Source organism: Phyllostomus hastatus, unplaced genomic scaffold, assembly GCF_019186645.2.
Source record: "Phyllostomus hastatus isolate PE091 unplaced genomic scaffold, TTU_PhHast_1.1 phas_scaffold_78, whole genome shotgun sequence".
NCBI classification, from domain to species: domain Eukaryota; kingdom Metazoa; phylum Chordata; class Mammalia; order Chiroptera; family Phyllostomidae; genus Phyllostomus; species Phyllostomus hastatus.
The window spans coordinates 65,259,073-65,282,448 of NW_025334041.1; the positions used below are offsets into that span (position 1 = coordinate 65,259,073).

A 23,376-nucleotide genomic window follows, 5' to 3' on the forward strand; every position below is an offset into this window, starting at 1 on the left:
ATGCTGCAAGATTTCATAGTCCAAGGAGTAATGTGAGAGTCTGTACCTTATTGAAAGGAGCATGGGAAGTGAATGAACCAAACCACAATGCCCAGGTTGTAATAGAACCAGGACTTTATAATAATATTGAATCTGGCCTTTACTATTGTCAACACAAGGTCATTGGCACTAATTCAATGCCATCGAGAATCCCCATTTTGGGGTGCAGTGAAGAATAAAACTTTATGTGGTACAAACAGCTCAGTTGTGATACAGTACAGCTGTGAAACAGCTGGAAAGTGTTTCAACTCAATTATGAAGCAGCACAGCAAGCCTGTGAGGTGGCCTTTGGGCCACAATGTCTCTGTCTAGACAGCTGTGCTGTGCTCTGGTCTGTTCCACCTGCTCTAATCCAGTACCATCTGCTCCAGTCTGCCCCGAGCTGGTCTGCTGCACTCTGCTCCAGTGAGACATCTTCAGTGTTTCAGCTCCAGCTGGGGAAATTCAGTCCTCAGTCCCTGGTGGAAAAGAGAAGTATGCTCTCCTAGCAGAGGGAGGCTGACTTATCTAGACAAAAGTCCCCATCTGTGGTTCCTGATTGTCCTCATGCAAATAAAGACTCCAAATTCTTGTGGTCTCATCCAAAAAGCACTGTGCTGATTGGTCAGAATGGAACCTCTGAATGGTTGGTGAAGATGCTGATGGGCTATAGCAGCACAGCTCCAGCTGAGCAGGGAAACCCTCAGTTTTATTAATTGAAATACTTTTCCAGGAACTCATTTATAGAAGCTGGCTCAGATGGCAGGAACACAGTGCAGATGGGAAGTTCAGTGTAGGAGACAGGATGTTCAATGCAGGCTTCTCCCTGAAGTGTGGTTTGCAAGAGAGACTTTGTGTCAGAATGACCATTAGGCTCTACTCTTAAACTTGAGCCCAGTTAGCCACCAAGAGGCCTTTTCTGAAGGTATGGCTTCTTTCTCAGGATCTACATTTCCCTCATTTGATCAGACCCTGTCAATAGTTGGTACTGATGATCAACCAGGTCATTTTGTCCTGTGTGGGTGCCAGAGTGGCTTGGCTGCCTTCTCTGGTTCCATCTAGTCCTTGGGTGGGACTCCTGTGGCAGGACAGTAGCCACTAAAGCAACCAGAGCCTTGGTTTCCAAGAGGTCTCTCAGGCAGCTGCCAAACTTGAAAAAAAATTACAGTCTCATAAAAGCAGCCAGAACAACCTGGGAAAAGTTAAAGAACAAAGGCACATAGTTCATAAGAGAAATTAGGGGTAATTGACAAAAGGTATTTGTCACCAATAGTAAAGGTTTTAACCATTACACATTACAAACAGAAGAGATACAGTGGTTTAATGAATCATTTATGTTGTTCATGCAACCACTACTCAAGTTTTCATAGAAAGTTATAGACATTTGGTTACACAGAACATCAGTGGCTTGAAAATGAAATATATTGGACAAATTAGAATAACAATAAGCAAAATAATTTTAACTCAGACTTTAAAATAACTCCGAGAAGCCAACTGAAAATGTCAGAAAATTTAACTAGCCATTGGCACTAGGAGCAAAACTGGGATGCCTCTTGAAGGATTTGGCAAGGTTAAGGAGTTTGGTTGTTTTTAATTTTACCTGAGAAGAAGTATTTCTGCAGGCACAGCAGGAGGTACTGGCTATGGCACAAACCCCTCCTTGGGCTGTGAGCACAGTCAAGGGTGAGTGCTGTCAGGGACTGCTCGGGCTAAGGAGTCTAAAGGTGTTTCCTAGACTCAAATGGCTCTGGCAGTTGAGCAAGCAATGTGATGGACAGTTGTAGTTACGTTTTACATTATTATATCTAGTTGAGCTATACCAAGGACCCCGTGAAAATATAATTCTGAAACAGTGATTACCACTTATCTCCTGAAAAACCTGCTGGAAATCATACCCCACAGAGAGGCCACATGAGTTATGTTCATAAACAAAGGGCTTCTCATTAAGGCAGTAATCTACTATTGATCAGGCCTTCTTTTCCGGGTGCTCAGAACTGGGAGGGGTGGCTGTTATCATGTTGAGGATTATAAAAAAGGATGTCAAGTGACCCAAAAAGCATTGTCCAGCTATCTAGACAATCAAATGCCCAAGGCTGATTTTGTACCACAGACAAAAATATAACCTGTGGGGGCACAAATGGCGCCTGCAAGGATTTATTCACTTATGGATTCATTAACAGGAAGGGAGGTAAGAATGTTTTCCAACCAGGGCTCTATCTGTTTTGAACATCCCTCTAAAAGTCCTTCTCAGTATGTTTGAAGATCGTGGGTTGAACATTTAGGTATTTGACAGTGTGGCTGTTTCCACTTACAAGGTATTACAGAGGGGAATTTCCACAGCCATCAGGACTAATATAGGTGCAACCAGATTTAAGGCATTTACTACTTCAGCTGTGAAAGATAGTTGGGTCTTACCTGGGCTGGGTATGACTGATGCCTAGGGTCCTTTTGGGCATTCACAGGGGAAAGGTAAAACTTTTTTGCAATTTAACTCAATTAGTTCCAGCAGGGGGATGTTTGTTGAAATCAGTAAAGTTAGGGACAGTTGAGAAACAGCTAACAAAAAAAAATCAGTTTTACCAGAGGTAGAGGCAAGTGTCAAATGGCAATCCAGCATTCAGATAAGTCCCATGAGGAGGCTAAGGTTTGAAAGCATCATGTCATAATACTGTTATGCAAAACTTTCCCATTTACAAGGGTTACAACAACAAAAATCAGAAAGGACTGTGTAGTTGAGAGTTAATGATATGTAATAACTAAATATACAACCTAAAACAACGAAGGTGACTGGCTTGTTACAAGACAATTAAGATCACTAATATATCCAGAAAAATGACAACTGTGAAATAAATGTAAGCATTATTTATAGCAGGAGTTTACTTCATTGGCCTGGTCCCAGATTCTGGGAAAAGTCATTGGCTTCAGTTGCCCTCTGCTTTTTGTTTGAGTGTTTCTGTGCTCTGGATAACTTTCATCTGAGGTCTCCTATAGGCTGGGGCATTCAATCAGGTGAATGAGGTACAAGTGTAGGAGCTTTTTAAAATGAAAAACATAGATTCATGTATCAATTCCTATTAACCTTGCAACTCAGGTCAGAGGAAGTCCTTGTGGAGATATCCTTTGTGAACAATATCTTCAGGTCATAGACAATGGTGTTCAATGTATTTGTCTTCTGGGGGTATGCTGTGGAAAGAGTGATCCACCAGCTTCCATTAATTTTGAGAGCCTTTATAAGTCCTTTGCAATAAGTTAGAATGTTTCCTTAATAAGGCAGGTTCGTACATTCTTTGATCTAGTCTCATAGGCTTCCGGTAACAATTTTAGGATGGGCAATTGATGTTCACTGAATGATGTTAAGTTAAGCAATAACAAGAAAAGGACTTTAGGGCAAGGCAAATGAAAAGATTCAACAAGTTTCACCAATTGAGTTTTAACTATCTTGTCAGTATGTTCTATAAGACCAGAGGACTGGGGGTGATAAATGCAATGGAAATGGTGTGATATCAGCCAAGTTTTGCACACCTGATATAGGATTTGTCTAGTAAAATATTCTCTGATCCCTATGGGACTCTGGGGGATTTTCCAAGCAGGAACAAAGCCCTTTCTAGAAGCATTTTAGTAACTTGCAGCTGTTGCCATTTGACATGGGAATGTTTCCACCCAATGAGAATGATACTGATAGATAACCTGTCCAGACCACTGGGAGCAGGCTGAGGTCAGGGAACAGGAGGGGACGCTGGGAGAGACAGAGCTAGGTGATGGGAATGGGACCTGAGAGCCATTTGTACACTGAGCCAAGCTCCTCAGAGGAAGGAGGTGAAATGTTCAGGTACTGAGGGCATGAGCTGGTCAATGCCTTTACAAACCACCCAGGGCCATGGCAAGGACATTGAGTTTCACAGCCAGCACCAGGCTGAACTTCCACAGGACTGCGAGGCGGAGTTATCTGAAAAACTGAACACATGCCTTGCAGATGCCCTGACCCTGGCTGCAGATGCCTTGCCCTTCCTGATGAGGCCACCCTTGGTGCTGCCTGAGAGGTTGTGCAGGGTTCCAGGGTTCCTTCCTCTGCCAGTGGGCCCAAGTGCAGGTAACTCGCTGCACGTGGGAACCAGGGCATGGGAGGCACAGAGTTGATAGAGCACCATGGGAGTCTCCCTCCAGGCCATGATGGCAGCAGGGGGCAGGTTTTACACTGAACATACAAATAGCTAGCAAGATAACTGAATAAGGGGACAATCCCTTACCCCTACCCTTTCAGTACCAGATTGGGGGTAAGACCAGGGGAAGACAGGAACATGCCATAGAAGTCAAAATGACGGCAGGAGAGGGGTTGGACAAAAGAGGAGACAGTTTGGAAAGTTGATTGGTCATTTTGGAAAAACACCTGGTCTGTCCCATACACAAAACTAATATAGTACCAGGAGAACAAAGAAATGTGCTTGTCACTGATTTGATTCCCAGTCAGAGCACATGCCTGGGTTTTGGGCCAGGTCCCCAGTAGAGAAGCAACCCCACATTGATGTTTTCTCCCTCTCTTCCTCCCTCCCTTCCTCTCTCTAAAAATAAATAAATCTTTTAACAAAATAAAAATATAAACTTCACAAGCAAATATAGAAAGTTAAATGGTTAGAAGCAAAAATTAGCTCTTTAAATATTAAGTTTTTGTTCACCTAAGCAAATAAAGACCTCATGATGCAGATGGAGCATGTAAAATCTTTACTTTCCCTTCATAATTTCCTGTTAAGGCATAACCAATAGTATATATTCTTGTCCTTTTAACAGAGAGGTAAATCCAAAATCCAATTTTGTCAGTCCCTTTAAAAAGTACATAAATTCATTCCAATTTTAGTTTGACTGTACACCAGATTTTTAAAAATATTCCTTTCCCATAAGCCTTCTGCAACATACACAAACTTTCTGCAACTTTCAAGGTGCCACTGCAAGGTGGCACACATTTCAGCTTTCTCCTATCTTTTTCCTTTCTTATTCTAGAATAATTATTTACTTTACAACAAAATTACTTTATTTTCCTTCATTAAAAATGTATTTCTGGCTTTTTGGCTTTGGGCTCAGAGGAGGCGAAGGTGCAACTTTCTTTGGTCGTCCCGAATCCGGGTTCATCGACACCAGCTGCCTCCACCATGCCACTGAACTTTGACCCCAATGAGATCAAAGTCATTTACCTGAGATGCACCCACAGGGAAGTCGGTGCCACGTCCACCCTGGCCCCCAAGATGGGGCCCCTGGGCTTGTCTCCAAAAAAAAGTTGGTGACGACATCGCCAAAGCAACCAGTGACTGGAAGGGTCTGAGGATCACAGTGAAACTGACCATTCAGAACAGACAGGTGCAGATTGAGGTAGTGCCTTCTGCCTCTGCCATGATCATAAAAGCCCTCAAAGAACTGCCATGAGACAGAAAGAAGCAGAAAAACATCAAGCATAGTGGAAATACCACTTTTGATAAGATTGTCAGCATCGCCTGACAGATGCGGTACCGATCTTTGGCTGGAGAGTTCTCTGGAACCATTAAAGAGATCCTGGAACCAGTCTGTGGGCTGCAATGTCGATGGCCGCCACCCTCACAACATCATAGATGACATCAACAGCAGTGCAGTGGAGTGCCCTGCTGGTTAAGTACTACAAAGGAAAATATTTCAATTAAAGATCACTTAACAATAAAAACAATGTATTTCTGGACTTCCAGCCAAGATGGAGGCATAGGTAGATACATTTTGCCTCCTTGCAAAACCAAAAAAAGGACAACAAATTTAAAAACAAAAACTAATCAGAACTTCCATAAAATTGAACTATATCAAAGTCCGACAACCAAGGAGTTAAAGAAGAAACACTCATCCAGACCAGTAGGTAGGAGGAGCAGAGACGGGAAGCCAGGGAGGAGAGGACATGTGGCAAGGTGGCAGCTGGTGGACCAGGTGGTCCCACATTTGTGTGTAGATAACCAGGAAGAACAACTGGAGAGCGAGACAGACTGTGCAACCCAGGGTTTTAGCACAAGGAAATAAAGCCTCAAAATCTCTGGCTGTAAAAATCTGTGGGGGTTGTGGCAGCAGGAGAAACCAGCCTCACAGGAGAGTTCACTGGAGAGACTCACAGGGTCCTACAACATACACGAACCCACCCACCTGGGAATCAGCACAAGAAGGGCCCAATTTGCTTGTGGGTAGTGGGGAAGTGACTGAAAGCCAGCAGAGAGCCAAGAAAGTGTCATTGCTCCCTCTCAGACTGCTCCCCCACATATAGCTCCAAGGTGGGTTGCCCCACCCTGGTGAATACCTAAGGCTCAGCCCCTTACAACATAACAGCTGCACCAAGACAAAATATATATATTTTGTGGCCCTAAATACACACACACACACACACATATATGTGTGTGTGTATATAGATCAAAGCTGTAAAAATAGAACTAAGTGATGAAGGGATAGCCAAGCTATCAGATGCACAGTTCAAACCACTGGTTATCAGGATGCTCCCAGAAATGGTTGAGTATGACCACAAAATAAAGGAAGAAGTGAAGGCTATACAAAGCAAAATAAAGAAAAATGTATAGGGAACAAACAGTGAAGGGAAGGAAATGTACTCAAACCAATGATTAGGAACAAAAGGAAGAAATAAACATTCAACCAGAACAGAATGAAGAAACAAGAATTCAAAAAAATGAGGAGAGGATTAGGAACCTCCAAGATAACTTTAATCATTATAACATCCTAATCATAGGAGTGCCAGAAGGAGAAGAGGAAGAGCAAGAAATGGAAAACTTATTTGGAAAAATAGTGGAGAACTTCCTCAATCTGGCAAAAGAAATAGACTTCTAGGAAGTCCAAGAAGCTCAGACAGTCCCAAAGAGGTTGGACCCAAGGAAGCACACACCAAGGCATATCATCATTAAGTTACCCAAGATTAAAGACAAAGAGGGAATCTTAAAAGCAGCAAGAGAAAAGTAGATGGTTACCTACAAAGAAGTTCCCATAAGACTAGCAGCTGATTTCTCAAAAGAAACCTTACAGGCAAGAAAGGGCTGGAAAGAAGTATTCCAAGTCATGAAAGGCAAGGACCGACACCCAAGATTGCTCTATCCAGCAGAGCTATCATTTAGAATGGAAGGGCAGATAAAGTGGTTCCCAGATAAGGTCAAGTTAAAGAAGTTCATCATCACCAAGCCCTTATTATATGAAATGTTAAAGGGACTTATCTACAAAAAAGAAGATGATCAAAAATATGAATAGTAAAATAACAACAAACTCACAACTATCAACAACTGAACCTAAAAAACAGAAATAAAAACAAAACAAACTAAGCAAACAACCAGAACAGAAACAGAATCGCAGAAATGGAGATCACATGGGGGGTTATCAGCAGGGAAGGGGAGAGGGGAAAATGGGGGAAAAGGTACAGGGAATAAGAAGCATAAATGGTAGGTAGAAAATAGACAGGGGGAAAGTAAGGAGACGGGACTAGGTTACAGAAGCTATTAAAATGGTGTAGATTTCCTTTGTGCTCTAAAAGGCTCTCTCAAGTTCACAGCTCACTGTATATAACCTGCCCGGCTCTCCCCTGAACCTCTCCATGTTAGTGATGTAACCAAGGGATACAAGGAAGATCAATCATTTTAAAAATTACTCAGGAGACATCCCGGCAAGATGGAGGAATAGGTGGACGCACTGTACCTCCTCGCACAACCAAGATTAGAACAACAATAATTTACAACAATAATTTACAGATAGAATAACACCCAGAACTGATCGAGGATTTATCTGAATGGAAGTCGGACAGCCAAGAAGTTGAAGTAGACCCGCTCATCTGGACTGGTAGGAGAAGACGAGCCGGGCGGGCGCGGGGCTGGTGCGGGTCGGTGTTGCAGGAAGGTCAGGGAAAGTTTGGCGCGAAATTGGCGCGACAGCCATCCGGGGCACAAGAACGCAGCGGTGATCCCTGAGTAGGCAAGCTGTGGAGGGCGGACCCAGTGGGGCAGCGATTGTGGACCAGGGCAGAACTCGCTGCCCAGGATTCCAAAGAAGGGTCTGGGCCCAGGAGAACGGAACTGCCGCCATTGTTCCCTCCCATCCCCACTCCCGCCCCCGCCCCCACATATAACGTCACAATCTAGCGACTGGGGTGCCCAGCCCCAGTGAACACCTAACACCTAAGGCTCCGCCCCCCACCGTAACAAGAGCAACCAGACCAGGGAAAAAAAAAAGGAGAGACAGGGACAGACATGTTTCCAACAGAGCAGATCAGTCCCCCAGGACTCATCCTATTGAGCGACCAAGAAATAGCCAATCTATCAGATGCACAGTTCAAAACACTGGTGATCAGAAAGCTCACAGAATTGGTTGATTTTGGGTGCAATTTAGATGAAAGGATGCAAGTTACCATAAAAGAGATGCAGGAAGATACGCGGAGGAGAGCCAATAGTGAAAGGAAGGAATCTGAGTCTCAAAACAATAGAGTGGACCAGAAGGAAGATAGAATCAACCAAGCAGGAAAGCATGATGAAATAAGAATTCAAAAAAATCGAGGAAAAGCTTAAGAGCATCCAGGACACCTTTAAACGTTCCAATATCCAAATTATAGGGGTACCAGAATCGGAAGGGGAAAAGCAACAAATTGAGCACGTATTTGAACAAATAGTAAAAGAGAACTTCCCCAATCTGGCAAAGGGAACAGTCTTCCAAGAAATCCAAGAAGCTCAGAGAGCCCCAAAGAAGTTGGACCCAAGAAGAAACACACCAAGGCACATCATAATTACATTAGCCAAGGTAAAAAACGAAGGAGAGAATCCTAGAAGCAGCAAGAGATAAGGGGACAGTAACCTACAAAAGAGTTCCCATCAGACTGTCAGCTGATTTCTCAAAAGAGACCTTACAGGCAAGAAGGGGCTGGAAATAAATATTCCAAGTCATGAAAGACAAGGACCTACATCCCAGATTGCTCTATCCAGCAAAGCTCTCATTTAGAATGGAAGGGAAGATAAAGTGCTTTTCAGATAAGGTCAAGTTAAAGGAGTTCATCATCACCAAGCCCTTATTTTATGAAGTGCTAAAGGGACTTATCTAAGAAAAGAAGATAAAGAAAAGACATGTATAGTAAAAGGACAGCAAACACAAATATCAACAACCACACCTAAAGCAAAACCAAAAGAAACTAAGTAAACAATTAGAACAGGAACAGAACCACAGAAATGGAGGGTTAGCAGCAGGGGGGTGGGAGGAGGAGAGAGGGGGAAAAGGTATAGAGAAGAAGTAGCATAGAATGTAGGTTGAAAATAGATAGGGGGAGGGCAAGAATAGTATGGGAAATGTAGAAGCTAAAGAACTCATAAGTATGACATGTGGACATGAACTAAAGGAGGGAAACGTGGGTGGGAGGGGGGTACAGGGTGGAGGGGAGAGAAGGGGGGAAATGGGACAACTGTAATAGCATAATCAATAAAATATATTTTAAAAAAAGAAAAAAGAAAATAGACAGGGGAAGGTTAAGAATAGTATAGGAAATGGAGAAGCCCAGGAATTTGTATGACTCGTGGACATGAACTAAGCAGGGCGGGGTGGGGGATGGGAGGCGAGGAATGAAGGTGGGAGCAGGCTGCAAGGCAGAGGGGAATAAAATGGGGGAAATGGGACAACTGTAACAACATAATAAAATATAGTTTAAAAAATAAAACATTTAAAAATGTATTTCCATGTCTCATATCATCTTTTACCAAACACACATCTTATTCTCTATATGCAATCATTTTCACACTTTATCACAAGTGTTTGGACCTTAAACTGAGGCATCTTGCACCCTTCTAGTCTTGTGAAATGACATGTTAAGTCTCCAAACTTTTATGACGATTTCCCGTCTGGTGTGCTAGATCCAAAGCCAGAGAGCAGTGGACAACTCTACATCTTTATTAAACCAACATCCTTTAGCTAGTTTTTATTTACTAAAGATTAATCCCAAATCACATGCACTTGAAATACATTTGTGTTAGTTTCTGTTTTTTCTTCAGTTTGTATGAGCACTGATTTATTTTAAGCCAATTGAATAGGGCCACTTTACAATCTAAATTTGAATTTACAAATCAATTTTGGCAATACTATCTAGCAGTAGAAATAAGCCATATGTATAACAGACATACATAGACACATATAAACACAGAGACAGCATGATTATATGAAATTCAAAAAATTATGGATCCAAATATTTTCTGGCAGATGGACCAGGTTAAGGTTTTGCTCAGATAGCCCAGGTTCTGAATGTTGTCCAAATTCCTTTACAGATGTTTTTAAAATCAAAGAATGCATTCTTTTGTCTCTGAGAGGTTTCAGATTCTCTTCTTTAAAGTTCCTCCTTAAGGTGAGCTTACCAACAAACACAAACATCAAATACAAGACAAGTGTGCCCCATCGAGTTGGAAAGCTCAAAAAGTAAAGGCCTGAGTTTTGAAAGAAGGAGATTTTCCTGGAGAGGAGGATTGAAAGATGGCTCCCAAGGTGAAGCCTGAGCCTCAGATGGCCTCAGATGACCTGCCTACCTAGAGACAAGATGAGGCAGGAAAGGGAAGGTGCAGAGGGCAGGCAGTTGCCATAAGCAAACGAGGAGTGCTGCTAAGTGAGGAATCTTCTGAGGTCTTTATTAGCAAACACAGCTTCAGAGTCGCAAGTCCACCAGTCAGAGGGCAAGTTTTCCAATGACTCCCTTTTGTTCCAGTTTCCTTGGCACCAGGGTCCTTTTTAATTTATCAAAGCATTTACCCAATTTTAGAATTATTTTTTTCTAGGGGAGGCAATAATAATCTCTTTTTTTTCTTTTTTCTTTTTTTAAGATTTATTTGGTTTTTTACAGAGGGAAGGGAGGGAGAAATAGAGAGAAACATCAATGTGCGGTTGCTGGGGGTCATGGCCTGCAACCCAGGCATGTACCCTGACTGGGAATCGAACCTGTGACACTTTGGTTCACAGCCCACACTCAACCCACTGAGCTATGCCAGCCAGGGCCAATAATAGTCTCTTGATTGTATTTATAGCTCTCATCACTAGTTTAAAATAAAAAGTTCCCACTGTTTCTAGGAGGTATGGTATTTTCTTTGTTTTAATTGAGCATACAAATAAACAAGCTTTGGGGTTTCAGAGAAACCCCATTTTGGGCAGAAAAAAAACACCCTTGAGATCATCTCATGTTATTGCCCACAGGCCTAGTTAATTAAATTCTCTGGACCATAATTATGGTTCATATAATCAACCAAAGTCCCAGGCTCTCCCTATTAGCATGTGAAAATTTAGAGCATGACTTACGCATTTTGTACTCCTCCTTGTGAAACATCCTTTCGAGGGCTGGCTAGCGTGAGTGTCCTCACAAACCCTATGGGCAAGGCCTAGTCCCCAGGCCCAGACCTGGAGGATAGCTTGCCGGTACCAAAAACAACTAGACGATAGCCTTCCTAGGTACCAAGTGCTACGGAAAAAAGCCCTCCCTGGGGGACACTCTCCCAGTGCCAAACACGACTGAGGGATACCCCTCCTCAGCACCAAACCCAAATCATATGGAGGGGCCCTCTCTGTCTAAACTCATGAACTGAGGTCACCAAATGAGGGTCCCCTGTCTTAACCAAATAGAGTCTTGGACCTCAGCCACAAGTAAGGGAGGCCTTGGATCTCAGAGACTTACCTGAGACGCTCAGGTACCACTGGAAAGACAACTGGAACACTAGGGGCGTGTGCAAGTGCCAGATATATTGGTTTCAGGACAGTAGCAGGAAATCGAATAATCACTTCAGAGGCCCACTCTGGGTGTCCTGGACTGTCAGCTGATGTTCGTTGGCACCAACTCAAAGCCAACAGGAATGCCCAGGTTGGGTGCAGTGGAGAAAACTTTCTTCAGTGCAAACAGCCCAGCTGTCATACAGCACATCTGTGACAACAGCAGGGCAGTTGAATGGCTCCAGAGTGTTACAGCTCAATTATGAAGCAGCCCAGCATGACTGAACAAGCCACAGCAAGGCCCCTCTCCCGGTGCACAGCTCTACTGTGCTCTACCTACTTAGGTCTGGACCAGCCTGCTTTACTCTGCACTGCTCCTCTCTGCTCCAGTGAGACGTGTTCAGGGTTTCCCTTTGGTGTGTCAGCTCCAGCTAGAAAACACAGTCTTCCAGGGAAAGGGCCAGTGCATACCCCAAGCCAGAAGGAACCTGACTTGTAGATAAGGATAACTTCCTGGAAGAGGGAGGTGCTGCCGATGCTCATCTTGTCCATAAGGCCTTATCCTGCCCCTGAAACTTTTGCAAATGCAGACTCTAAATCCGACATTTAGCAAATAAACATTGCTCTTCCCATTGACAAATAGGCCTTGGGAAGATTTGTGAGGGAGGTGTGGGGAGGGGGGTCATGCCCTCCCTCCTGGCTTTCAGGGGACATTCAAAAGAAGCCTCCAATGGCCTTCTCCACCTAGAGCAGAAGGAGCTTGCCCAGGGACCCTGGAGTCCCAGCTGCGTCCCCGCTGGTGATGACGAGGTCACACCGCCTACCTGGACACTCAGTCACGCCTGATGTTCTTGGCCTTGAGTGCTGTGCAGGCCAACTAGGGCCGGGGCTCCAGCTGGCAGGACAGGGTGTAACTACAGGACAGAGAGGCACCTGTGAGCTCCCAGGAGCCACACCTCAGGTGTCCTTCCCGTGTCAGGTGCCCCAGGAGATGCCACAGCACAAGGTCTGGGGCTGAGCAGGGAGCCACAGACACAGGTTCTCTGGACTGGCCAGCAGGGGAGTCCACCCCCGCCCTCGCCCACATCCTGCCCGGCCTCACCTCTCCTTCTCGCTGAGCTGCTCCAGGGCCCAGAACCAGGCCCCAAATCGCTCCTTGGGCTCTATGCTGTAGAGCTGAGCAGCCTGCTGCAGGAGCACAATCTCCTCCAACACTTTGAGTTCCTGGGGCCCGAGGGAGAGGGAGAATGCAGACAGTTTTAGAGTAGGGGGTGAGGGTGGGGCAGGGGACTGCTCCTGGGCCTTTGCACACAAAGCGCCCTCCTCCCCTGAATTCCACCCAGGCCCTGCCTGTGCTCACAGATGGGCATCACCAGCCCCTCCTGCTGGAAGTTTATCCTTGATGCCATCCTGCTATGCCCAGCCACCAACTGGAGGGGTGCCCCACTTCCATTCTCAGATTCTCCCAGTAAATGCCAGATGCAAGGGATGGAGCCCAGCAGTATGCTGCCCAGGGTGTCTCTGACTCCCTCTCCCCTCCCCTGCCCCACAGGGAGTGTCATAGCTACTCACCTTCCACTTCTTTGCTAAATTTTTCACATGTCCCTGGAAGGCAGACAGCCAAAGTCCATCAGAAAGAATCCCCTAACCATGCCCGCCCCCATGCCCACACTTTCTCAGGTGAAACTAGGTCAGGTCCCAGGAGGGCCCTGGACACACTCAAACACAGGTCTAGGACTCAGGACAGGCTCTGGGGTCCAGAGGAGAGGGGACGTGGATGGATCCCTGTTATGGGCATGCTGCCCCTGCTCCTGGGGGTGGCTATGCTCTGAGCTCAGGGCTCAGGACTGAGGCGGGGCGCTCTCCTCCCCAAATATCAATCCTGGTCACCCCAGCCAGGGCCCCAGGGCACAAACCTCAGGGTAGTCTTGTATGGCAGTGTGCAGCATCCCCAGGTCACTGACATATATTCCGAGGAAGGGGACACACTGGGCAATCAGGGTGAGGGGGGTGTGAGCTCCTGCTCTCAGGTGCCCCCACAGACCCTCCCCTAACAGTCTCCCCCCCCCCCCCGTCAGCCTCCGGGCCCACCCCCAGGTTCCCACAGGCAGCAGCCCAGGACCCTTCAAGCCTCCCCTCAGTTCCCCCTTCCCTCACTCTCCAACACCAGGCTCCTCCTAATCCAATCTCAGGACCCACTTTGGGCAAATCACAGGGTCTGAGAGCCCAGGCCCAGGCCCACCCTAGGGCGACCCTGCACCCGTCTCTGCCAGGCCCTCCTTCTGGTCACTTGCTAGGGGAGGGTTTCAGGGTCTGCGGGAGCAGGAGGCGGGGCTGCAGGAGAAAGGCCTCCTTCTTTGCCCTGGAGGCCTCCAGCTGGGAGGGCAGAGCCCCCTCTCCTCTGACCCCTTGGAGCCCCCAGATGGGCTCACTCACTTTCTTCTGCGGCCTCTTCAGAGCTCCCCGGAGGTGCATCAGCAGAGTGGCAAACCTGGAGGGCCGATTCTGCCAAGGTCAGGACAGGGTCACTGAGATCATACTGCCCTCACCCCATGTCACCCCAAAACTCCTCACCCCAGACCCTGAACAACTGACCCGAGTCGGCTGGTACCGATGCTGCTCTGCCCCAGCATGCTCTGATTCCAGAACACTCCCAGCCACGACCCTCACTCGGTGTGGGACCTGGGGCCCAGGGCCTGGCCTCCCTGAGCCCATTTCAACCTCTGGAAAGGGTGAGAGCTCCACCCAGCTCAGGGGCTCTCTTGAGGACTCAGGGTCGTACTCCTGTTGGTGTTGTTCTGGCCCTCCACCCTCGGGGTGGACCGGGGCAGAGAGCTCTGCACAGCCCTTTCCTGCCTTGACATTCATGACCACCCTGGGAGGCCTGCAGTGCAGGATGGTCACCCCCCATTTCACTCCTGAGGACACAGGGACCAACAGGGGACAGTGACGGGCTCAGAGGCCCACAGAGGAGAGGCCTCCTGTGCCTCCCAGCCAGAGGCTTTGTCCCACCTGCCCTCACCTCACCCCCAGCGTCCCAGAGCCCTGTCCTCAGGGCTCTCAGGTTGTGCCCACACCCACATCTGGGCCGAGCCCGGGGTGCACAGGTGTCCCAGGATCCTGGTTGAGCACATCCTGCCTGCCCTGCCCCACTGGTTCTGTGCCCACCAGGCTGCGACTGAGGCCATGCCGGCCTCCACCCGCCCCCCCAGGGAGCCCAGGACCCTCCCCTGCACAGCAGTCTCCTGCATCCACTCAGGACGGCACCCTGAAGATCCCCCAGTGTCTGGCAGGGTAGGGGTGACAGGACACCTTGAGTGGTCCTTGACAGGAAGCTACTGAGGTCTGTTCAAGGAAGGATGCACTGAGAATCCGTCAGTGCCCCAGACACCTCGCAGATGCCATCCGGCCTGTGTTGCCACCCCCTGGGCGCTGGGGGAGAACCCTGACTCTGACTGACTAGCAGTGAGAGCTCCAGGGCACAGCGGGGAGTCACAGAGTGCACTCCTCTCCGTCTCTGGTCCTGCAGTCGGGACTGAGGCCCAGCAGCCCTTTGGTGCACCTGGAGGGCTGGAATCCCTGCAGTGCCCGTCCCCGGGGCAGGCGGGGTGCCCTCCTCTTGGAGATGTGGTGAAGACTGAAGGAGCCCCAGGGATTTGGCTTCCTGAGGACACGCTGGGCTGGTTTAGGGAAGAAGGGACCCCATCCACCCATCCACCCAACAGCCTGGACGGCCCAGCAGCCCGGAAGCCAGAGACCCACTCAGTCTGCCAGGCCGGCACCCCTGTGCTGGAGCTGCCCAGCCTCCACCAGTTCATGCTGTGACCCGGGCCTCCTGCCCCTTACACTGCCCCCACCTGCCCATGGACCACACAGCTCCCTCCTTCTGTTAATCAGATGCATAGCAGGGCCATTTTCAGAGAATCTTGAAGTGACAAAGTAGCAAAAAACCCTCATCCCGCACAGTCCACCCCCTCACACCCTGCTCCCTTCCCACACCTCCAGCCCGGGCTCTATGTTCCTGAGCTGCTTGGTGGTCATCCCATCCACGTCTTGAAAGAGTTTTCTCAGTATAACTGAGCTCCTCCTGAGGGTGTGGTAGAGGGAAAGACATGTTGAGGAAGAACTGGGGATGGGAGTTAAGGGCAAATTCCTTTTGACAATCTAAGGTTTTAAACTCCCTGGTGAGGGTTTTCCCTGGGTCCTGTGAGCAGGGAGGTCTTTGGGGGACTGGGGCAGGGCCCCCTATGGGCCACCTGGCCTTCCATTCCCATTTCTGTTGAGCAGCTCTGCTTTGACAAGGTTTGGGTCAACTGGGCACAGGATCATGTTGCTAGAAACACTTGAAACTCTCCAGGTGTTTCTTGCTCTGTCTGTCACCCTGAGGTGCCAGGGAAGCTCAGAGACCTCACCCAACCACCCAGTCCGTGTCAGCAGGGTGGGCTCCTCCCAGGAGGTGGCAGCTGCTGAGGGGACATTGGGAGACATATGGGAGGCACCTCACCATCTGTCCTCTCATGGGGAGGGGCCTACATACCAGGACACTTTCTCCCAGGTCTTTTTTAGCCGATAGAGTGGCACGCTCCTGAAGGCCAATACTATTGCGTGCAGTGAAGCCATGTTCCCCAGGGTCTTGCACTCCGGGGGAGGGAAGAGATGAGCTGTGAGATGGGGGCTGGATTTCTCCCTTCAGTGCCCCCCAGGGACAGCCCTCCTGGGTGGGACAGATGCTCAGGGTGGGCACCTTTAGGCTTCAAATGCCAACACTCACTGAGAGGAGGATCTTAGCTCAGCCCAGGGAAGGAGCCAGCTAGGAAGTGAGCCTCCCACCCCGGGACCTGAGAGTCAGGTCAGCATTCCCCTGACACTAAGGACCTAGTAAGTGTGCTGGGGCTCAGACCTCAGACCTCAACCCTGAGAGCTGGTCCAGCAGGAGAGGCACTTTCTAAGGCTCGGGAAAGGCGCTCTGCTGGGCCTCCCATCACATACCTGGGCCACCTTGATCCAGTGCTCCACCACTTTGGCCCTGTCCCTGGCCTTCATGCTTGGGTCCCCCAGGCAGGTGGTGACCACACAGGAGACCAGAGAGTTATACTGACTGATGGTGGCACTGACAGTGTCTTCCAGGCTTGTTCTTCGGGGGACAGACAGAGCGCAGGCACTGGTGGGGTAGCACCTGCTTGAATAGCTCCTGAGGAGAAAGGGGAGTGTCACCCAGCCCTGCCACATGCCAGCTCAGTGTCCCCAATCCCCTGCAGTAGCAGGTTGGTGTTACTGGTCAGACCTAGAGCTATGGAAGCTGAGGGTGTGACCTGAGCCTTCTGGGAGCCTTTACAACTTATTCTCTGTCCACCGAGGGCACCCATCAGTGGATGACCCAGGCCCCAAGGCTGGTGGAAAAGGGACAGGAACGTCTTCCCCAGCCCATCCTCAGTAACTTCAAGCTCCAGGATGCAGCTCAAGTCTGCTCATCCCAAGGGGATATCTTCCAGGATCCTGATCATTTGTCTGGTCTGAATCCCCACTCAGTGTACATTCCCCTGTGCCAACTACAACCACAGGCTTTGTTTGTTTGTCTTCCTTGTAATTAAGTACACATCAGGTGCCTAATAAGTGCTGATGGATGGGCGACCCACATACCTGGCTGCCCACAGTAAGTTCCCCTCCTCACCTAATGGGCCATGACCCACCCAGCTTTCTGTGTGATGCTACACTCTGTGCAGCAGGTCCAGTGAGTGCCCACCACCACTGGCAACAGGGTCAAGTGAGATGGATGTGGAGAAAAGCAGGCAGAGCAGGATGGGTCTGTGGTTTGGAAGGGGCTCTAGAGCACAACTCGTCCCAGCCTCCCTCTGGTTCTAAGAGAACCAGGACCCCATCCACAATTCTCCTTGAGTCCTGTCCTCCTGGAGTGGAAGCCACCAGAGCTCAGCCCACCCTTGGGAATCAGCAGACCTGTAAGATCACAGTTCTGCCAGGCCCTGTCCAACTACAGTCCCCACTTTGCACAATCAGGAGGCCCTCCTTCTGGACCCCAAGGCCACTCACTGTTTCATCTGGTCATGTGGGGTGTCTCCCTGGTCATTATAAGGAGGTAGGCCTCCAGATGTCGAGAAGACCTGTATGCAGTCAGGTCTGGATGGTGGAAAGGACCTGCAAATGATGTCTAGTGTGACTGTCTCATTCACTCACTACAAGTGAGGCTGAGGGATCGTGTCTGCTCCATTCATTCATTCAGTTACACTGTCTTCAAATGTGCCTGCTGGGTGTCAGCACTTAAAACACATTGCCAAGCATATGAAGTTTGACCAGAACCATCCCAGAGGTCTGCGTGGGCCTGGGGCCCCTTGCTACCCCAGAGAACCCTAATCTGGCTACACCAGAGACAAGGACAAAGATCAGCTAAGTGGATTCCAAACTCCTTCACAGATTGTTTTCCACGTGCCTTTCCAAACTCAGAAATGCCACAGGACACTGATGGGCGAGGCTGGTGACATTTCATGCAGGGGAGAAAAGTAAGTGCCATGAACAACCACAGGGTGTCCAGCCCTTTGTGCAGAGCCGGGCAGCTGCTAGGACCTGCCAAGGCTGGTCTCCAATGTAGTCACTTCAAACTCCTGTGGGGTTTATCCTCTACCACCCCAGCTTTCAGAGGAGCACACTGAGGCTCAGACAGACTTGGGGACCTTTTCAAGACACAAAGCTAGCGGTGGGCAGAGTCAGCACTGTGCCAAAGAGGGGGCATGGGTTCACCCAGTAAGCAGCAGGTCCAGGAAGCACTGGGCTGTGGAGAAGGCCGGGTGGGTGGACACGAAGGTGGAGATGTGGTGGGTGTATCCACCCAGGAAAGCCGGTACCACGAGCGCTGTCACCTTCTCAAGGATGCCTCCCTGGAGGGCCTGCATCCTGCAGGCCTCCTGCAGGTCACCAGTTAACTCTGGTGCATGCTGAGTGGGACAAAGGAGGGACACACAGTCAGCAGCATCACCGTGAATCACCAGGAGGACTGAGGTCTGTCTCAAGCTCACCCAGGGACTCCCGGGCTCTCAGGGACATGAAACGAGGAGGGACAGGAGTGCCCTTGCTGAACAGTTCTAGGTTTTAATTTATCTACTTTTTTTTTTTTTTTTTGCTTTGAGAGAGACGGTGGGAGGAAAGGAGAAAGAAGGAGAGAAACACCAGTGTACGAGAGACATCCATCAGCTACCTCTCCCACACCCCAGCTAGGGTCTGGCCTGCAACCCAGGCATGTGCCCTGGGGGTCAAACCAGGGCCTTTTGGTTCTCAGGTCCACACTTAGCCCACTCAGCCTCACTAGCAAGGGCACAGCTTCTAGATTTTAAAAGTACCATTTACATTTGGTGAGGTGTATTTATACGATTGTTACCTTCTAGGCATGAGCTAAAGCTCAGGAACATCAGATCTCCCTGTATTAATACTCTGTATTAAGAACAATGTCCCTGCAAGTCCTCAACAGACATTTCCATCACAGAGATGAGAACACAGAGGCTTCAGGATGTCACGTGGCTTCTCAGGGTCCTGCAGGTCAGAACTGGGAACAGTCCTGCGTGATGTTCCCTCCAGCTCCCTCAGACGTCCGGCGTGGATGGAGAGTGTTTGGGGAAGCTTGCCCCTCCCCAGTTTAGACATAGTGCACAGGGTAGACATGGCCCATGAAAGGCAGAGACTTCAAAACAGACACTTAATTTCTCCTCCATTGACTTGAAAGGTGTTTGAGACCCTCACTGTAAAGGTCCCAGATTCCACAAAGGGGGAAATGCCTGGAGACTGCAGACTGGACAGAGCCAATCACAGGCAGGCATCTGGGCAGCAGCCTCAGGAAGGAGCAATCCATGTGGCAGATGAAAACCTGAGAGGTGACTCCAAGTACCAGGGAGGGGATTACAAATCAAGGAACGCTGGGATTGCCTTGGACAGCTTGGCATCAGATGGGTCAAAACGCACAAGAATGAGAAATCCCCGGGGCCAGGATGGGCACAAGGCAGCAGCTATCATCAGAAACTGCTGTTGGCACTGTCCCTGCTACAGCCTTTTTCCATTTGGAATCTGTCTGCATCTGTTAAATTTTACATGTGCACGTCCTTCCACCAACAGTCCCATCCCTGGGCACATATCTCCACCTGGGGACAGTATATACGATGGCCTGAATTGTGTCACTCAAATTTAATGACTTTGTAACCCCTAGAATTGAAGAACATTACTGTTCTGGACTCATGGTCTTTAAGGAAGTATTATAGTTAAGTTCCCTGGGGTGGGTCCTAATCCAATATGACTGGTGTCCTTTGAAGAGGAGGGAGAACACATGTGGCACAGAGATGGCAGACAGCCATCTACAACCAAGTAGAGACCCCTCTGGAGAAAGCAGCCCAGCCAGCCCACTCATCTCTAATGTTTAGCCTCCAGAACTGTGTGAAAATGAATGTGTGCTTCACAGCAGAGAACAGGCACATCTGCATTTTGCTGTTTTGTTGTGTTAACTACCCGGCCCAGGGATCCCAGGGAGCAGCCAGCCAGCTCCACTGTCAGAGCTCCCACAGGACATCATCCAGGAGATGGTCAATGGGTTCAACTGCCCCACCTCCCCCGGCAAGGGGGAGGTGCCACCTGACATGGCCCCGGGTCACAGCAGCTTGAGCAAACTGACACAGTCCCCTCAAACACACTCCAGTGTTTCTCGCAGCACTGCTGAAATGGCACCTGGATTGAATTACATCGAGGTCCAAGAGCACTGAAAGAAAGAAAGGCTCAGCCAATCTTATGGAATATAATGTCCTCCTTCATGGAAATATTAGGAACACAAGTGAGGCCACAGCTCCTGACATGGCAAGGCCTTGTGTTGTGTAGATGACGAGCAGCAGGGAACCATATAGAAGAGCTTCCTCCCACCCTCCCCTCGTGCATGTGTAAACCATGACGACACGTGTGAGGATGTACAGGCTTGGAGACGGTCTGCAAGGACAGTGGAGCTGGCTGCTTCCCAGCATCCCTGGGCCGGGTCCTTAAGACAGGAAACAGCAAAATGCAGATGTGCTCGTGCTCTGCTGTGAGGGAAACAATGCACCTTTTTCTCTAATATTCCTACAGTTACTCTAGGAGTGTCTCTACCACACGTAGAGCTGGTGGGAGGAGTGGAGGTTCAGATTGCATGTGCATGGGACTGTGGGAAAGCTCTCAAGGCCCCCAGGGGGGTCTCCAGATTTGATCTGGGCTCTTGGCATTTTAAGGTCATGGGTGTGGAGACCCCTTGGGCCAGCTCTCACCTCAGTGCAGTACAAGATGATGCTGGTGGCCTGGAGCCCCTTCCCCTTGCCCAGGAATGTGGGGTAGTTGAACCCGATGACCACCTCCTGGATGATGTCCTGGGGGAGCTCTAAAAAACAGAGCCCAGTACTGGTCCAGGAGGCATCGGGGACCATCCACACAATCTGTGGTCCCTTGTTACGGCAGACCAAACAAACTAGTGCACAGTCCACCAGGAACATGGCGGAACATCCCCTGCAGCACCGCCAAGATGGCAGCAGAACTGAATCTTGTCAAGGTCCAACAGCAGTGAAAGGCTGAATCACTGAGGAAAATTACCTCCTTCATGGGATAGTATGGAGATGAGTAAGGCCACCACTCCTCACCTGGCCGGCCTCTGATGGTTTGCTATGCTCTGTTAGATGACAAGTTGCAGATAAATGTATCCAATAACTTAATCCCACCCCATTTTCTATATAAACCACCCTATCAAGTGTGATGATGTGTAAGCCTTGGAGAAGGTCTGCAAGGACATGGAGCTGACTGGTCCACAGCATACCTGGGCATGTTAAACAGTCTAAACTAGCAAAATGCAAAGGATCATAAAGGTTTTTCTCTTCTATTCCAACAAATATGTGAAGAGTCTATATTTCTACCCTACCAGGAACCATGTTATGGATGTATCCCTGCTTCCCACAATATTTTTAATTACAGCTAATTTCCCGGAGCTGCCCAGATGTTGCAGTCACCCTGACACCCATCTGGAAGGACATGTCCTGGACGTCCCTTGGGGGCTGGAGCTCAGACAGCCCTCCAGGGCACAGGAAACTTCCTCATCAGCTCTGGGGGCCTGGGGTGGACTACATTGCAGCTGGGTCTGCACCTGAGGACCCGGGAGAAGGTGGAAGTCCATGACAGCCCTGACAGGCCTGGTTCTTTGGGGTGTTAGAAGTGTGATCTGGAGAAAGCCCAGACCCGGCATCAATCAGCTACAGGACCTCTGTCCCCAAGAATCAAAGATGCAGCCCCAGATCTCAGGAGAATGCACCTTCTCCTTGGCAGTTTGATGGAGTGTGACCCAGGGATCCCAGCTGAGGTCTTTGGGGAAAGAAGCCCAGTAAGTGATTCACCTGTTCTGGGACCTGCCCCACTTGCTGACTTTCAGGGCAGTGAGTCAGGGGACAATTAAGCTGCAGAACAGAGACAAACCCAGTCAGAACATCCAAAAGTTAATCAAGTGGCCCCTTCTCCCAAGCTTCAAAACGCACAGGCACCTTGGGCCCACATACTCCTCACACACACTCTGTCACTGAACCCCAAATGGTGGCTGCTGGTAAGATAACTTAGCACTGGCCCACATTACCCTAATCCCACCAAGCCCCTTCCATGAACACATCTGAAGACCGCAGGACAGCATGTGTCCACTGTGATGGGACAGACGTGATTCCTCACACAGACTGCAGAGCCCTCTTTGCGGGAGTTGCTGGCCCTCTCCTTTGTGGGCTGTGAAGTAGTAAGTGGTCATGCTGGGGAGCCCTCAGGGCAAGGAGATACCTGTGGCCTCTTGGAGCTGAGGGCAGCCTGCAGGGAACTGAATTCTGCCCACAACTGGAGGGTCTTCTCTCCTTCCCTTACAGGCCCTCAGAGGAGACCACAACCTCAGCCAAAAACCCTTGTGAGACCTGAATCAGAGGAACTGCTTATGCCACGGCCTGTTCCCGCCTGTAGATGCTGTCCAATAGTCATGAATGTGTATCGTCACTAGGTTAGCGATAGTAGCGCTCCACAGCAAGAAATGACTAACACACATCCTTTATGAAACCAGGTTCTGAGTCTTTAGTTGACTTACAGAGGAAACTTGATATTGGAGAGGAATGCTCATCTGTAATACAATTTCCTGAAAATGAAAGGTATACATTTCCATGATGGGAGACAGTTCTCCAGGGGTGCCTCACAGTTCTGCTTGTCTTGAAGGGGGGCACTGCCTGCCCCTGTTCCTTTGTGTGTAGGAAGCATCCTTAAAAGACAGTGTCTGCCTCTGCAGCAGAGGGCAGGCTGTCTTATGGCCTCAAAAGATAGAGATGGTTTCTCCAGTTCAGCAAAGGGCAGACATTGTTACTGCCCATTTCTAAGCTCACTGCTCCTTTGCTGTGATGCCATCCAGCGTGTACACAGATGGTGTCTGGCCTTCACATCACCCTGTGAGAATCGGGGCTCAGAGAACTGGCACCAAAATGATGACACTCTACTCTACGACATGACTAATAAATTCTCCTTTCTCTCTGACTGGAATGGAGCAGGAAGAAAGGAGCAAGCAAAGGAAAGAAAGAAAAGACAATTCTGGAGGCCAGGGCAGGTGTAATCAAGGACTGGGTTGCCTGCTTACCAGTG

General features: G+C 49.0%; 1 protein-coding gene and 1 pseudogene across 1 annotated transcript; one reads left to right on the forward strand and one right to left on the reverse strand.

The window, feature by feature from the left end:
* Nucleotides 1–709: 709 nt before the first annotated feature.
* On the reverse strand, nt 710–21,656 carry LOC123811261 (ral guanine nucleotide dissociation stimulator-like). The gene is made up of 10 exons (XM_045827270.1): nt 21,647–21,656; nt 21,006–21,115; nt 18,478–18,671; nt 16,714–16,858; nt 14,161–14,229; nt 13,641–13,712; nt 13,297–13,329; nt 12,827–12,948; nt 12,549–12,638; nt 710–1,210 (listed from the first exon to the last, which is right to left on the reverse strand). The coding sequence occupies exons 1-9, from the start codon at nt 21,654–21,656 to the stop codon at nt 12,602–12,604; spliced, it is 792 nt and encodes a 263-aa protein (XP_045683226.1). The 3' UTR covers nt 710–1,210; nt 12,549–12,601.
* On the forward strand, nt 5,101–5,656 carry LOC123811260 (annotated as a pseudogene).
* Nucleotides 21,657–23,376: the final 1,720 nt, after the last annotated feature.

Bases quoted from the DNA above. Each gene is read 5' to 3' on its own strand.
- LOC123811261 (XM_045827270.1), bottom strand. The intron at 16,859-18,477 runs GTGAACCCATGC...TGTCCCCCGAAG, and splicing joins CTGGACCTGCTGCTTACTGG to AACAAGCCTGGAAGACACTG. The intron at 13,713-14,160 runs GTGAGTGAGCCC...CTGATTGCCCAG, and splicing joins TGAAGAGGCCGCAGAAGAAA to TGTGTCCCCTTCCTCGGAAT.